The following is a 15,980-nucleotide window of genomic DNA, read 5'->3' on the forward strand; positions in this document are numbered from 1 at the left end:
TGCTTTGAAATCTATTCCCTGACACTGACCCAAGTCATCTTTTAGCTATCAAACCTAAATAATTGTAAGAAATCAACAACCATAGCTTACCAGTAATCACAATCACAATACCAATTGTCTTCGTAACTTAGTTCCTTCTAACAAAATTTGTTGCCTAGAATTCAATCCAACTATTTTTTCGATTCTGTAGGGCTAAAAGTCTAGTTTACCGTCTAGGAAGACACTATCTAAACATGACTTGGGTACAACTACTTGTATCAAGTGGCCACAAGACCGAAATGCATTACAAGCTGAAAATGACTGCTCTTGGTGCCTGCGATGAAGATGCGTAACCAAAATGTTTCAGAGAAACTTATTTCCATGCTTACCCTCTTTTACCTTTTGTATGAGATAGATTGAAAAACTCGATTGAGATAAAATTGTTATCTACTTACAATAGTAGGGAACTCATGCCAACCAAAATAAGAAGGGAATCAGTGTGGAATGAAATGAAGAATAAAACAAAAACTCAAAGTAGATTAGCACAATTTGACAGGCTAGGATGAATATTTTAAATTTTCTCCCTTTTTTCCTGGGGTATCAGTATCATATGGAGTTGAGCTATAGCTTACAACATATCATGACATGAAGACTCATCCACCAGTAATAACACATGAGCGAGTGTGCGCGCACACACTACGTTCCTTGATTGATATATCCATTGAAATACATGGAACCTTTTAAATAAAATTTACTACTACGTGCAGTCTCAGCTCCATCTAATCTATGCCATGATGATTTCTGTAACTATGACACTATTCCTACTTTCGCAATAAATTAGCCAAATTAGCAAACAAAATTGGGGAGGCATTACAATATATGAGCTGCTACCTCAGGACAGCTAAAATTGTGAATTGCTAAGAAAAGTGACCATACATCTAGCACTTTGGAACAATTTATCTACTCCTTGCCATACTGTGCTCTGAATATCAAGAAGCTTCCTCGCCTTTTCCTGTAATCTTGACTGACGCCTAATTGTTTCACCATGAATCTAGCCAGAAACAGGAAAAGATGTTAGCCTCAATAATCATTCCCACACCAACTAGAACCATCCAAATCTGGAAGCATGACTAGTTGGTACATTTCCTTTCATTTAACTTTGATATTGCTCAACTTAAAAACAAGAAAAGATTGGATTGCTGTGTACTACATGACATATCTTCCCTATTCAATAAAATTTTATCTTATAAAAAATAAACAAAAAAAGGAGGAAAAGATCTATACCTTCAGAAACAACCTGATGACAGCTTGAATGAACTCAAAATTGTTTCTGCAGGAAATCTCATGTATAAAGTAATCCAAAAGTAGTTCTATTGAAAACAACTCTGGTCTTTCATCTGGTTCTTGCTGATCATCGTCATCATCTATAATTTGAAGCATTCGAAGTTCCATGTCCAAAGTTGATGGAGATAAACCTTTAATATAATCAGTAAATGCTGAAACTGCAAAATATGAAGTACACAAAAATAAGACCAGTGATGTGCTTCCGAAGATGTTACACTACCACCAGGAGGGGAAACACCACCAATTCATGATTGATGATTCACAACATTCAGAAATAATCGAATTAGTGTTTGGCATACTTACAATTTTTCATCTCCATAGAGGACTGAAGATGTTGCAAAAATTGGGATGGTGGCATATCAGATTCCCTCCTCTTGTTTTCCACCTCATTAACTTTAGTATCCTTCTCCTCATTTGCTGTCTTACTAGGGTTAAACAATATTTCTCCAGAGAGAGATGGAACAGAAGGCAAGAAGAAAGGAGCCTTTTCGGGTTTCTTTGGAGGCTCTATTGGTTTATTACGAACCTGGAAGTTGCATGTTCATGACAAAGAACTAATAAGTAACCATCCACTCATACAAGGAAAACCATGATACAGATGGATATTATCCTTCTTTTCTTAGTTGGGTTATCAAGTTAGAATGAGAACAATTAAGAATGGAGACAAGAAGAGACCTTTATGATATCTAGATTGATCAAGCTCTGCCACTGACTCTTTGGCAGTAATGAAAGAGTAACTAGATCTGGGATTTGCTGATCTGGAGTAGTAAAAGAAGCCTCCTTAGACTCTAAGTGGTTCACAACGGCCTGATCAGAATCCTCAACTTGAGAACTTTCCATCGAAGAGACAGATGGCAGCTTAACGCTCACAACTTCTTTTCCACTTGCATAAGAATTGACATTTGAAGCTCCAGAAAACATTGCCTGATTTACCCTGATAAAATTGTCTGCTATGAATTTCTCTTCTTCTACTATAAAAATAGGGCAAGAAAACCTACCACAGTCAACATACTGCATGTTGCATGCTAAATTCTTTTACAATGTCATAATATTATTATTAATTTCATTTTGATCCTATAGTAGTTGGAAGAAAAGATACAGTTACAATCACATTAATAACATTCATTTTACCTTTTTGTGTGACACTATACATATCAGGAATGCCATTTGAAAGCAAAACGTAAGACATAACTACAAACTTACCATAGGTATACCCCATTTTGATCAACATGGGTAGTTGCTAAAACATCCATATTGGGTGACAGACACAACGCTGTGATAGACACATCAACCTGTAGTGCATCTATCTGTCTTGCTAGGATAACATCCCAGATTCGAAGACTTCCGTCCATACTGGATGACAAGAGCCATTTCCCATCCTCACTGAAACACAAATCTGTAATGCGATCTGTATGACCTTCAAATTTACGAACCATTCTTAATGCCACAACATCAAACAAGCGGATAATTAAATCATCTGCCACGGTAGCCAATAGACCTGAAAATTATGTCAAAAATAGCTTGATCACAATTTCATCCAAGGAATAATATTATAAGCGTTAGAGATCAGAAAAGCAAGACAGAGAACAATAATAAAGTAAAAAATTGATAACAACAGAAAATCAGCATAAAAGTTACCATTAGGGCGATGGTAAACAATCTTAACAACGGAACAACCAATTTCCCATCTGGATTTTAGTTCGCGTCCCTTGAAATCCCATACCTGCACATTAGAACATTGGAGGAATTGAACTTTCCAGCAGAAATTAATTGATCATAAACAAAGATTTTTCTGTATGATGTACAAAGCATTATAATTATAAGCTGGAGATCCAACCCAACCCATTGGCACCCAAAAATTTTAAATAAAAATAAAAATTAAATTAATAAATAAATAACCTCCCAACCCTTACTAGTGCACCATGAAAGCCATATAAATATGGACAGTCTTAATATATCATAACAGATATTTGGACCCAAGAAAAATCCAATCAAGAGTCAGCAGAGGCATCAGATTGGACAGGAGAAAATTCCTTTCCTACGACCTTTGTGTTATGGTTATCACACATTAGGTAACAGAAGACCTTGCACCATATATATATATATATATATAGAGAGAGAGAGAGAGAGAGAGAGAGAGAAGTTGAAGTTGATATGTTTCTCGAGCTTAACCCATGCTAATCATTACATTCAAGACTCAGAAATGTAAAGTCAATGCAAGAAGCATATACTCAAACTTTCAGAATTCAAATTACAGTAATTGCCTCTATTTAAACCAAGAGCCTAATAGCTTAACTGTGTTTCTAACGGAGTCATCCAAGGTTCAAATCTCCCCTCCCCCAACTACCGAATTACCAAAAAATATAATTGCCTCAGTTAAATAAAGTAGGAAAGGAGTTTTAGATATAAAATTGGTCAGTCAAAGAGCAAAAATTCAAAGGCAGCAAAGAGATTAGCTAATTTTATACAATAACTTTTTTTTTTTTTTTGATAAGTAATTTTATACGATAACTAAGACTAATAAATTTTATTGTTTTTGTTTTTCCTAAACTCACTCCACACCATATAGTGTGCTTAGATGAGCTCATTTTCATTGGCTTATTTTGTTTAAAAAAATAAGTTATATAAACGTACAGGCTTTAAAAAGTTGTACATAGGCTAGCAATGAAAATAAGATGGTATTTTAAGCTAAAACAAACAGACCTTTGGATGATGACATTAAAGCATTAGCCAAAAATGAAAGTTCACAATTACAACCTATATGAAAAAAGGATATATCTTGGGAGTAAGAAATAAAGACCTTTATATCTCCACTATAGCCTGCACTTATCATGAGGGTATTTGTTGAATCACAAGCAACTCCAGTCACTTCCCCATCATGGGCACAGCTTCTTCTTTCTGATGTATCCAAGTAGCTGCCACGGCTGATTCCTGATTGAAGGTTGAATCGCTCAATCCAACCACCTGCTGTCCCTAACACAGCAAAATTGCCACATGCACTGATTGCACAGGCCTGCCACCAAATAAAAGCAATAATCAACTACTTGATTTTAAAGTTAAAAGATTAAGCACTATAGGAGTCGTTTGCCACAACTTTTCAGTTCTCAATCATATTTTCATTGCCCATTTGGTGATATTCAGAAATACTAACAAATCACATTGACTTGTCAAGATACATGTGCTTTCCTAAATCACAAAACTTTGGCTAATCAGATGAAGCAAAAATAAATAAACAACTCATTTTTTCCGTCGATAGAAATGGGTTTTGTACATCATGGAAATCTAAAATCCTTCCACATAAGAAAATAATAAATGAAAATGAGAAGTAGAATGAAACTCTAACCTTAACAGGGGTTGGATTTTCTGGACATGGATTTAGAATATGTTCGCCAAGAACAAAGTTTTGAAGTTGCCACACGTATGCCTGAGCAGTATCCATATGACATGTTACCACATTGCACCAATCCCGCTCTCTGATTTCAGCTAAAGTTGATTTGACAAAATAAAAATTAGTAAATCAATACATTTTATAAGGAAAAATCCACGGATTAAGTCATTTAGCAGAAAAGGCTTCCATTTCAGCTAAGGTCAGATAATAAAGTACTAATTGCAACTAAATTTTAGGCATTTATTTCATGATAAAGTAGCTGACACAAGATATAAAAATAAGCTCAATGGTTGATAAGAATATACACATGATGATTAAATAGAAAAAGGACCAAAGTAAATACATACAAATATCAATTTTACCGTTCTTATTCCAGACCTCAACAACTCAAACAAAAATAGCATTAAGCCTTCTTTCTTTCTTTTTAATAAGTACATTAAGCCTTATTTCACCCTGTAGTAGTGGTCTAGTGCTTTTATCCACTCCTTCATCTTAAGACTTTATTGATTTCTTAAATCTTAGATTAATTCATTCAGGAAACCTTTTGTAATCTAGTATGCATGAGCATCTACGCATTCTAATAAAACTTCATATTACTTATTCAAAAGAAGTAGGTATGAGTAGCATGTAAATAAAGAATGTAATCCAAAATGACTCATTTGTGAGAAGAGAAATGCACCATCAGTGTGCAACAAGATGACCATAGGCAGCTTCAATCAATAGTTAGCACACTATAATAAACAATGGTTGCAAAGATTGTCTAGCTAAAAGGACTAAAGAAAGAGAAGGATGAAATGGTTGGCTAAGTAACCAGACATGAATTGACATAGATGAATGTAAGCATTTAGTTTAACAGAAATACCCTGCAAAGTACCAGATTGGCAAAAAAGGCGGGGGGAATATATATATATATATATACACATAATGCAGCCAAGTCTAGATACTCAATAAGGATGGTGAGATAAGGACATTTGACCCATGGACATTTGACCCATAACCTAAAAACCTACTATTAAAAGAAACGGCCACTATAGGCCACGAAATGAAAGGACCAAAATCAGAAAACCTTTCGGTTATTGTACTTTTTTTTCAGTTATTAGTACTGAATGCATTAGCCTTTTCACATCTCAATTACATCAAGATGTAACCAAAAATCATTGAAAGAACTCTCATAAGAAGACCTTACCACAATCGAATGCAATAACAGGCTTCAATTTTATCTCTTCTTCCTGAAAAATAATCAACAAATAAAAACTAAGTGCTTGGTAAAACTTAACAACTAAAACAAGATTGCAGTTCAGGGTTAAAAAAAATGATAAACTCCCTAACCATCAAGCATTTTTCTGAAAAGATTTTAAGGACTGTGGTACATGAGCTTGCTTACGAACATCCATGATATACAAAACACGACCTTCTAAAGATTTGTAATAGAACAAGTAATGAAGAATTATATATATCACTGCTGTAGCAGGGAGGAAACTTTTGAAGTAACTTATGCTATGCCTGGAGATGTTTTAGTTAAGCCTTCACAATTTAAAACTTCACACTAAACTTGCAGAAGAAATACAGCAGAAGCAATAATACAAATGAACTTAGTAATATGATAAATAAGGGTGAAAAGTACCAACTCATCAGTCATACCTTCACCCTCAGTTTCTTGGCTCGCTTAGATACATGACGTTGAGAAAGCTCCCTACTTTGCTGATCCTATACACAAGTAAAACTATAGAGGTAAAGAAACAAAATTTGCAGGCATAACTAAAGTGGACATCACTTAGAAACAAACAATAACAGTTCAAAGAAACTTTAAGAAGAGTAAAAACATGCCAAGAGCTTAGTAGCTCAATTGGCACCTCCTAGAGTTTCCAACGGAGACATCCAAAGTTTAAATCCCCCCTCTCCCAACTATCGAACAATCCAAAAAAATATAAAAGAGTAAAAACTTCAAAAACAACCACATTTAGGCATTCAAACACATGCACACAAGTAGATCATATAATATTACTTAATTGGCAATTAACGTTATTCTGATAGGTACAATAGAATTTCAACTTATGGCATCCACTCCATAATAATTGATCTTTACCATCAAGCCAAGACAGCGCATGGTTTTTTTTTTTTTTTTTTTGATAAGTAAAAATTTTATTGATCTCAAAAAACACATGGTTTTTTATGTAGACAAGGTTCGAACCCCAGATCTCGTGTATAGAGGGGCAAGTGTTACACGGGTAATAGTTTAGGGGGTAAGTATGCATTCTCATAGTTTAGAGGGGTAAGTCTAAAGGGGGTATAATTTAGAGGGGTAAAGTGAAATTTTCCCAAAATAATAAGCATACTAAACATTGTCCACAGAACAAAGAGAAGTTGTTACTTTTTCCCCTAAAAACAAAAAAAAAAAACACAACGTATTGTGTAGTCCAGAAAAAAGAAACATAAAAGTATCACTGTGTTTTGGTAAGCCAACTCAAATGACAATTCCTCCCCACAAGTGGAGGTGGAGGGTGATGTTGTGGGTTCAAAACCCACTAGGTGCATGCACACACAACAACAACAATGTATTGTATTGGTAACTGATGCCAAACCTGAATTACAGAGAAAAGGCGAAAGGCACGATCCTGCCCAGCTGATAGAATATGCCTCCCATTTGCATAAAATCTGTGAAATATGACTAAAACTCAAAACCAGAAAGGATGCCATGAGGAATGCAAATGTACATTCTAACAGTGTTGAGTAAGCAAAAGCATAAGCTAGACAAAAAAAAAAGGGCAAAAAAACCATGGTGAAGCTGGATTCACATTGAACTTTTGTTTTGTTAAGTAATTTGTGGGAATTAGAAGATTCTAGGAAAAGTTCTCAGGTTCATGTGACTGCACTACAATCAAGAAAGAAAGAGCACCCAATCAATGTTTGGGAATTTGTGAATCCTATAAGGGCTTTTCCTTAGCAAGTATAAACCCTTTAATGATATACAGACGGAAGGTTCTGGAGTAAAATAATAATGACATTAATGAGCTCAAAATTTCATACCTATTACAGAATTATGGCAAAGCATTATTACCTTATGCAAAGTGGAGGAGCACTATGTCCACTTCGAAAGCGAAGAAGACGGGGATCTCCATCACTTGTGTCAAAAATCCACATCTGAAAAGGGGAAAAAAAAAAGGGTCAGATATTAATTTTCATGTAGGATAGAAGTAACATACATCCATAAAATTTGCAAGATGAACTCACCCTAGCAGTTAAACAATTAATATCCACAAAGAAAACAAGGTTGTTAAATATTCATTTACTGTGTCATCTGATACCATATAATATCTAACTTAAATTGCTAACAAAAAAGGTTGAAATTAACCAAATTCAATTATGATTTCATAGAGTGCGCAAAATTAAGCACTAGAACTGACTTTTTTTTTTTTAATAAGTAATAATTTTATTGAATAGAAAACTGAAACATCAAGTATACAGGGGGGTATACTAAATACATAGCACATAAGTTCTAAGTTTACAATGATCCATAAACTCTAATAGATTATAGAAGGTATATTCTCCTGTAGCCATCATCCACTCAAAAAAAGTTCAGAAAAATTGCATCCTCACTTCTAAGATGGACTGCTCGGACTGCTCACATCCCTCAAAAATTCTAGCATTTTTTTCATGCCAAATGCACCACATCACACAATGAGAAATGGCCTTCCAAATTGCACTATTTCTATGTCTTCCCAACCAGCCTTGCAGAAAGCTAGTAAATCTACAACATCCTAGGCATCGCCCAATGAACTCCAAACAACTCAAATATCTGTATACTTTCTGTATACGCTTTTCCAATTTTAATAGTTTACAAATACTTATAAAAGAATGAACTCCAAATAACCCAAAAACTATATCCCATAATTCACTTGCAAAAAGGCATTGTAATAGTAAATGACTCACCGTCTCCCCATCCTACTTACACATGAAACACCAACTAACCAAAATTATGTTTCTCTTCCTCTAGAAGTGACACTATTAACCATATAATGAAGAGAAGAAAACACATCATCATTTAATTTTTAAAAATTTCTTAAAATAATGAATAGGGATTGTGAGAGAGGAACTAAAGATCTTTGAGGACGCCGTGCGTGCTTTGGTAACAGTATGGAAACTAGTTCGGCCACCAACTTAAATGAATGCCCACGCTCAATTATTCTCAGTGGTAAGATAGGGCTTTTTCCTTTTCTATTCTACATATAACAATCATTAAACGTATGTTCAAACTCCTTCTCCATCACCTGTTGTGGCCAAACTCTCACAGATGTTCCCTTTGAACCTGCTCCACCACATAGGAGCGGGTGTAGCATGTATAAGTAATAATGATATGCATGTATATGCTCCCTCCAAACCTGTTGAGTGTTGACTATGATAATTCTATCAAAACCAGGCTTCTAGTCTTACTGTATGGCTTAAAATATGGCAATTACAACAAATTTCTAATGTCATTGTTAAGAGACATTTTATTACACTAATTGTAAGGGCCAATGGTGATGACAGGAGTAAATAGAGACATATGCCAGTATATAGAAAGATCAAGGGAACTCACTTCTGCAAGAGAATTTCCTATGAAGGGACTCAAAGGATTAGTCAACACTGAAGTAAACTTCCTGGCTAAGAAATGCAACTCTAATATAAAGAATACTTTTGGAAAAACTCTTCACCTACAATGTTCAACAGTCTTTGTGATTTCAAAATTATTAGCTTTCGTATTTCCATGTGCAAAGATATCCTAACCTTTCGTATTTCCTTCTTTATTTACAATGAAGCTTTACTGCATCAAAAGCTATAAATATAAGAGATACGCAACCTATAACCACCTCTTGATTTCCTAAAACAAATATCCACTAAAAAGACAATGCATGACTTGTGGTGAGAGAATGGTCATCTCTTCATCTACTTTTTTTTTAATTGTTAAGTACTTATCTCTTCATCTCCTAACTTTGCCAGATCACTACTACGTCAACACTCAAGTCCTTTTGATCAACAGACCCACAAATCCTCATAAAAGATGCCATTTTTTGCTAATGCTACATACGTCATAATGGAAACACCAAAGCATGAGAATGATATATTCTAAATTTATAATGTTTTAACTTTCACCCTATGTCTCAAATCAATTTTATGTAAAATTCATCAAAATGCAACACAAAATTATGTTAAAGATGATTACCATGCCTGATGAAAGATGTGGATTAACTAAAACAACATGAGAAGCTTGGCACAAAGATTACATAGAAAAACTCTAATATCCTTTTCGGAGTAAAAAATTTCAACACAAGACTTTCGAATCAACTTGATTTGGAATAGCTTTGAGGCCCATATGAAAAGTTGAAAGACAAAGAACAACTTAATGTAAAATGATATGCTTAGTTTAAGAATCTTCATTGAAGGTAAAATCAAGTTTAAATTATGTATCTTATACAATATTCTGGCTGCACTAATAGGCCCATATGAAAAGTTGAAAGACAAATAACAACTTAATGTAAAATGATATGCTTAGTTTAAGACTCTTCAGTGAAGGTAAAATCATGTTTAAATTATGTATCTTATACAATATTCTGCCTGCACTAAGATTCACTATAAACACCAAGAAAGGACACTTCATTCATCTTACTTTAATAGAATTGTCTGCTGATGAACTCATTAAGACAGGCTCATTAGCAAAAAAATGCAGTGAAATTATCGAACAATCATGAGCCTCTCGTATGACTGATTGAAGCCTTCTCTTCTCAAGATTCCATATGCTAATGACACCAGATGAGCCTCCAGATGCTAGAAGAGGCTGTCCATCTACAAAGCATAGTATATAAACAAAAGCAGAAACCACATCCTAAGTTCAAAAATAAACATCGAGAGAGAGAGAGAGAGAGAGAGAGAGAGAGAGAGAGAGAGCATCTCATAATTCAAAAGAAAAAGGAAGAGGGTAGGGGGAGACAACAATCATCAAATGAAGTTCCGAGATTGACTTCCATTGGTATAAGCGGTGATACTTATTACAGAATTATAACACAATATACAATTGGGAGAAAAGGCAAGGAGATTATCTGTAAAATCTCTAAAGAATACTCCTCTGGATAAGTAATGTAACAAAGAATAGTTCAACTTTAAAGGCTGTATAGCAATGGAAAATGCAACTTGGCTTTACTAGTTGCAACAATTAGCTTCAAAATTTGGTGATTGTGATTAACAATACACACGCACAAAGAATAAAACCATTGCAGCATAATCTAGCAAAAATGTAAAAGTTATTTGCTAAGCCTAGCAAAAGCATAGACTACATATGAAAAATAAATATGTTCATCAACATACAAAACTCCAAATCTAGCACAGTATCCTTGATGACACCATGCTGACATTAAAAACGCCTTTACAATTACAATATTATATCAAAAGCTTCAAGCTCTTACCTGTGCTAAAAGATAAGGCTGTTACAGCACCCCGTGTAGAATGCGAGAAGGTAACCAACTCTTCATCATAGCGAATGTTGAGAACATGAATCTTTCCATCAGCACAGCCGACTGCAATGACATCAAGTGCTGGTGATGAAACACAACTAGATATAGATGAGTTCCATCCCTTGAACTCATAAATTTTTTTCTTTGTGCTAATGTTCCAAAGCTGCAAAGAACCTTCCTGGCTCCCAAGAAGAACCTGTGTTGCAGTGCTTCTTGATAAGAGGTTCTTTCTAGAAATGAGCGATAGGCAACCCCATCCATGTGATATAACTTTTATGACACCTAAATGTTTGTAGGAACAAAGAAGAAGTGGTTACCTTATTCAAGTAGGTGTCTGGATGCACTATACAGCTAGGACTAAACTTATCATCTAGCATGATGTGTCCAACAGGAGCAGAAGGCTGGTCAATTCCTTTAAATGCCCATATGAACATGTTACCTTCCACATCAACACTAAGGACATGTTCTCCAAACAACAGCAACGAATTGACTTTAGCGTTATGCGCACTCCAAGTCGCTACCTGTTAAATATATCATTTTCAGTACTATACATGCACAAATCTTGCTACTTGTATGGTGGAAATCGCTTTAACATAACAAAATAAAATCTCAGTTAGATACTTTAAAACTAACAAAATTTTTTGCAGGATTGACATTTGACAGCTTTCTAAGAAGTGTCCGGACGGCCACATTGACCATTGGATGAAGAATGATCACAGGGCCGACCTTATGCCTAGGCCATGGCCCAAGGCCCCCTACTACTAGAGAAAGGTCCTGAAATGTGGGCGGCAATAACTTTTTTTTTTTTTTTTTTTTTTTTTTTGTACTTTAAAAATACATTTTTTCCTCCACTCTTAAGAAGGCCCAAAAAATTAAGTGATGCTAGAGATACCACAAATTTTACTACATAGGTCTTACAAAATGACGTGTCACCAATCACAAGAAATAATTCAAATACCCATTTATTATCTTGTTCAAATGCCACCAATCACATTCATTAATCATTACCACGCTAGTTTGTAAGCTTTTCGTAATAAAATTTGTAGTAGCTTTAGCATTTACCCAAAAACAAATTATGGTTCAATAGAAATCCAACCCAATTACCACTAAGTGAATTAGTCATATAAAAAAGTAATGATAATCAATTTTAAATACATAAACAAATATTTAATATTTTAAACATTAACTAAAAATTATTTAAGTGATATTTAAGTATATAAATGGTCCTTTAAAGCTATAGCCTTGGGCCTAAAACTGTATTGAGCTGGTCCCAAATTATCATGCATTCCTATTTAGAATGGAACATCCTCCTACTCAACTTCATACAATTGGTGCAAGTACAATCATGTCTATCAGTTTGTTTGTATGGCATTAAGTTATCTGGTTTAATTTCTTGACTTACTTGACAATTTAAGCCCAAGTCAACTCAACAATGCCTCACCGCACACAAAAACACGACAACAATTTTGAGAACAACATGATTATACAAAAATTTGCACGGCAAACGAAAGTCCAAGACTAGCATTTATTTAAAAGTTAGAGTCAACATTTTTCCCGGCGGTCAATAATAAGAAACAAGAGAAGTGAAAAGCAAAATCAAAGCCTGTTTTTTTTATCATTTTGGAGATTATACTCATTATATAATCAATACTTCCATAAAGAAAGCGAACATGAAATAATTAACAAAATGGAAAGTTTTTGATTTGGAAGCCTAAAAAAAGGCGCTTATACAAACAAACCCGACATTTTTCCATAATATCTTTGATGGTCAGTTGTAATTGGAGATACAAAACTAGTGTACCACGAAGTGAGTTAGAGACTAATAAAACAAATTTTAACAAATTTACGAAAGAGACAAACCTGGTGAGCACGCTTAACGACCGCAATCTCATTCCCGTATGCCACGAATGTGTAGTCGCGATACGAAGCAAGAGCACGGATCTTCTTGCCCAATTGAGGACCTTCATTCATAGATTTTTAAAAGTAAACACACAAAATTACATCATTATTATTCACAGATATATATATTTTTGCATATATAACCTTACCGACGAGAACCAGAGTAAGCTTGGCGCGCTGAAAAATCAAAAAGGGAAGATTGATAAGAACCAAACATTCTTTCGCATTAAATCGAGGGAGAGAGAGAGAGAGAGAGTACGTTGTAGACTTGAAAAGCTTTGCCGACGCTGACGGTGACGAAGGTTTCGGTGCCTAAACGTTGAACGGAGAAGGGGACGCCGCTAGTTATGTATCCAATCGCTCTGTACGGTTCGAATATTCCCATTTTTCGAACCAATACACAGAGAGAGCAGATACGAGAGAAGGAGAAAGAGAGACTTGAGGGGTTTAGGCGATTAGGGTTTTACATACTAGCACTAAACGGTGTGTTTTGTTGATCCGCTTTGCTGCTGCTTTTCTTTTTTCTTTTGTGTATATATACACACACACACACACATATATATATATATATATATTTTTTTTTTTTTTTCTTTATTTGGCCGACTAAAAATTTCAAATTTCACCAAAAACTTACAATTTGCCTTCCTAAACTATATCTCAAATTACACTTTATATCCTAAATTATGATCATTATTACATTTTGCATCCTAACATTAAGTTTTTCGTTAATTTGGATGTAAAAGTATCACATAATGTGAAAAATACTCAATTGCCCCTTTTCTTAATCCCTTAAAAATAAAAAAGAAATCGCATTTTACCACCTAAATTATACTCTTGATTACACTTTGCACTTTAAATTTTATATTTCCATTCTAGTTAACGACAAATTTAACATTGAGGTGCAAAGTGTAAGAAGGGTTATAATTTAAAGTATAAAACGTGCATTCGAAAAGTTTAGAGTACAAAGTGTAATTTATGACATAGTTTAGAGTAGTAAAGTGTAATTTCTCTTTCTTTCTTTTATCTTTTTTTTTTTTTTTGTTGTATATATGACCTAGGATAATTTCACTCAAATTAATTGCACGTTAAGAACATATTTGGTTTGCTATATTTTCATCACCTATCACTCAATTTTTATCACTCATCACTCAAATTTTGGTGAGCCCCACCATCTAGGTCATTGTTTGGTTTGGTTTGGTTTTTGTTTTCAATTCTCATAGCTCTTTACTCAAAAAATTGAGAATAAGTAATGAGATATGAGAACAACTTTTGGGAGTTTTTAGAGTATTAGGAAACTAAGTTAAGTGACATTTTTGTAATAACTCAACACAAATAGGACCCACTCCATTGTCTTGTCTCCATCATGGCAAGCCACTTGTCTTTGGATTTTACAACGAAAACATTCAAGATTTGTAATTTTACCTCTTGAAGTTATATTTTGTTTGTATCCCCTCTTATCAGTATTTTTAGTTAAGTGTCACATAAATTTGTCATGTGAGTTTGGCATGTCCAATAAAATGATATCACGTTGTATGTGATAGTTGAGGTAGTAAAAGTTAAGGCAATCTTCATTTTGGGCCTTTCATATATTATTATGTTTTCACATTGATCCTACTATCATTTCTATAAATAATATGACAATCCATAATATATAAATGCGTGTAATAATAAAATTCATGCCTTTTACAACATTTTTAAAGCTAATTGTCATTAAGTAGTCAATATGAAAGGCACTTTTTTTTTTTTTTTTGAGAAAAAATATAAAAGCACTTAACAGTAGATTACTAACGAAAATAGACCGCATGGTCAATATAAAAATGGAATCAGACATGATAGGTTAAAATGAAAATTTTNTTTCACCAAAAATTACAATTTGCCTTCCTAAACTATATCTCAAATTACACTTTATATCCTAAATTATGATCATTATAAAGGGGAAGTTTTATAGAAAAGTATTTTTAAATGATATTTTATATTATATATATAATTAAAATTTTAAAGCAAATAATTTATAGAAAAGGTGTAACCATATTAAATTATGATTTTAAAATTTTTTGGGTAAAATATCATTTTCGTCCCTAAACTTTCAAAAGTTCTATTTTCGTCCCTAAACTATCACAAAAGTTCGTTTTTCGTCCCTAAACTTTCAAAAGTTATATTTTCTTCCCTAAACTTTTCCAAACGTATTGATTTTCGTCCCTCCCACATCAGCACTCTGTCAAGCCACGTCAGCACTCCGTCAGAACTTTTGAAAATTTAGGGACGAAAATAGAACTTTTGAAAATTTAAGGACGAAAAATGAACTTTTGTGATAGTTTAGGGACGAAAATAGAACTTTTGAAAGTTTAGAGACGAAAAATGAACTTTTGTGATAGTTTAGGGACGAAAATAATATTTTACCCAAAATTTTTAATTAAATTTTATTTAATGATTCCTTTTCTAAAATTTCTTCAAATTACATGGCCAAATTTTTTTTTTTTACTAAAATATAATAAATAATGAACCCTTATAACAGAGCTTCAGTTAAGTAAACTATGTTAATAAGTTTAATGTTAAATTATGTTATACAATTTTTAATTTTTTTAAAGTGCATTTCATAATATTAAATAAATAAAATGAGAGGGCATCAAGTATGACACAACTTTTACCTAATATTTTACTTTAAATCCTATAGTGTAAAGGCTCAAATAAATCAAACCCTCTAGTTTCAAAGGTAACAAATTAAACCTTATAGTTTTAAGTACTTTAAATTCTGTAGTGCAAGGGCTCAAACAAATCAAACCCTCTAATTTCAAAGGCAACAAATTAAACCTTATGGTTTAAAAAAAGTAAAAGATTAAATTCCACAATTTCAAAAGCATATTAGACCTTGGTGTTTTAAAAAG

At 33.6% G+C, this 15,980-nt stretch overlaps 1 protein-coding gene across 1 annotated transcript; it reads right to left on the reverse strand.

The window, feature by feature from the left end:
• Positions 1–496: 496 nt before the first annotated feature.
• Positions 497–13,602, reverse strand: LOC111991804 (U3 small nucleolar RNA-associated protein 21 homolog). Its single transcript, XM_024023617.2, has 18 exons — positions 13,355–13,602; positions 13,245–13,272; positions 13,057–13,157; positions 11,514–11,717; positions 11,149–11,392; positions 10,356–10,531; positions 7,770–7,852; positions 7,294–7,366; positions 6,353–6,418; positions 5,898–5,940; positions 4,667–4,806; positions 4,124–4,336; positions 2,962–3,046; positions 2,527–2,821; positions 1,999–2,257; positions 1,627–1,849; positions 1,264–1,481; positions 497–1,030 (listed from the first exon to the last, which is right to left on the reverse strand). Exons 1-18 carry the CDS (start codon positions 13,478–13,480, stop codon positions 881–883), a joined length of 2,727 nt encoding a protein of 908 aa, XP_023879385.1. The 5' UTR covers positions 13,481–13,602; the 3' UTR covers positions 497–880.
• Positions 13,603–15,980: the final 2,378 nt, after the last annotated feature.

This window comes from Quercus suber, unplaced genomic scaffold (assembly GCF_002906115.3).
Source record: "Quercus suber isolate HL8 unplaced genomic scaffold, Cork oak 2.0 scaffold_246, whole genome shotgun sequence".
NCBI classification, from domain to species: domain Eukaryota; kingdom Viridiplantae; phylum Streptophyta; class Magnoliopsida; order Fagales; family Fagaceae; genus Quercus; species Quercus suber.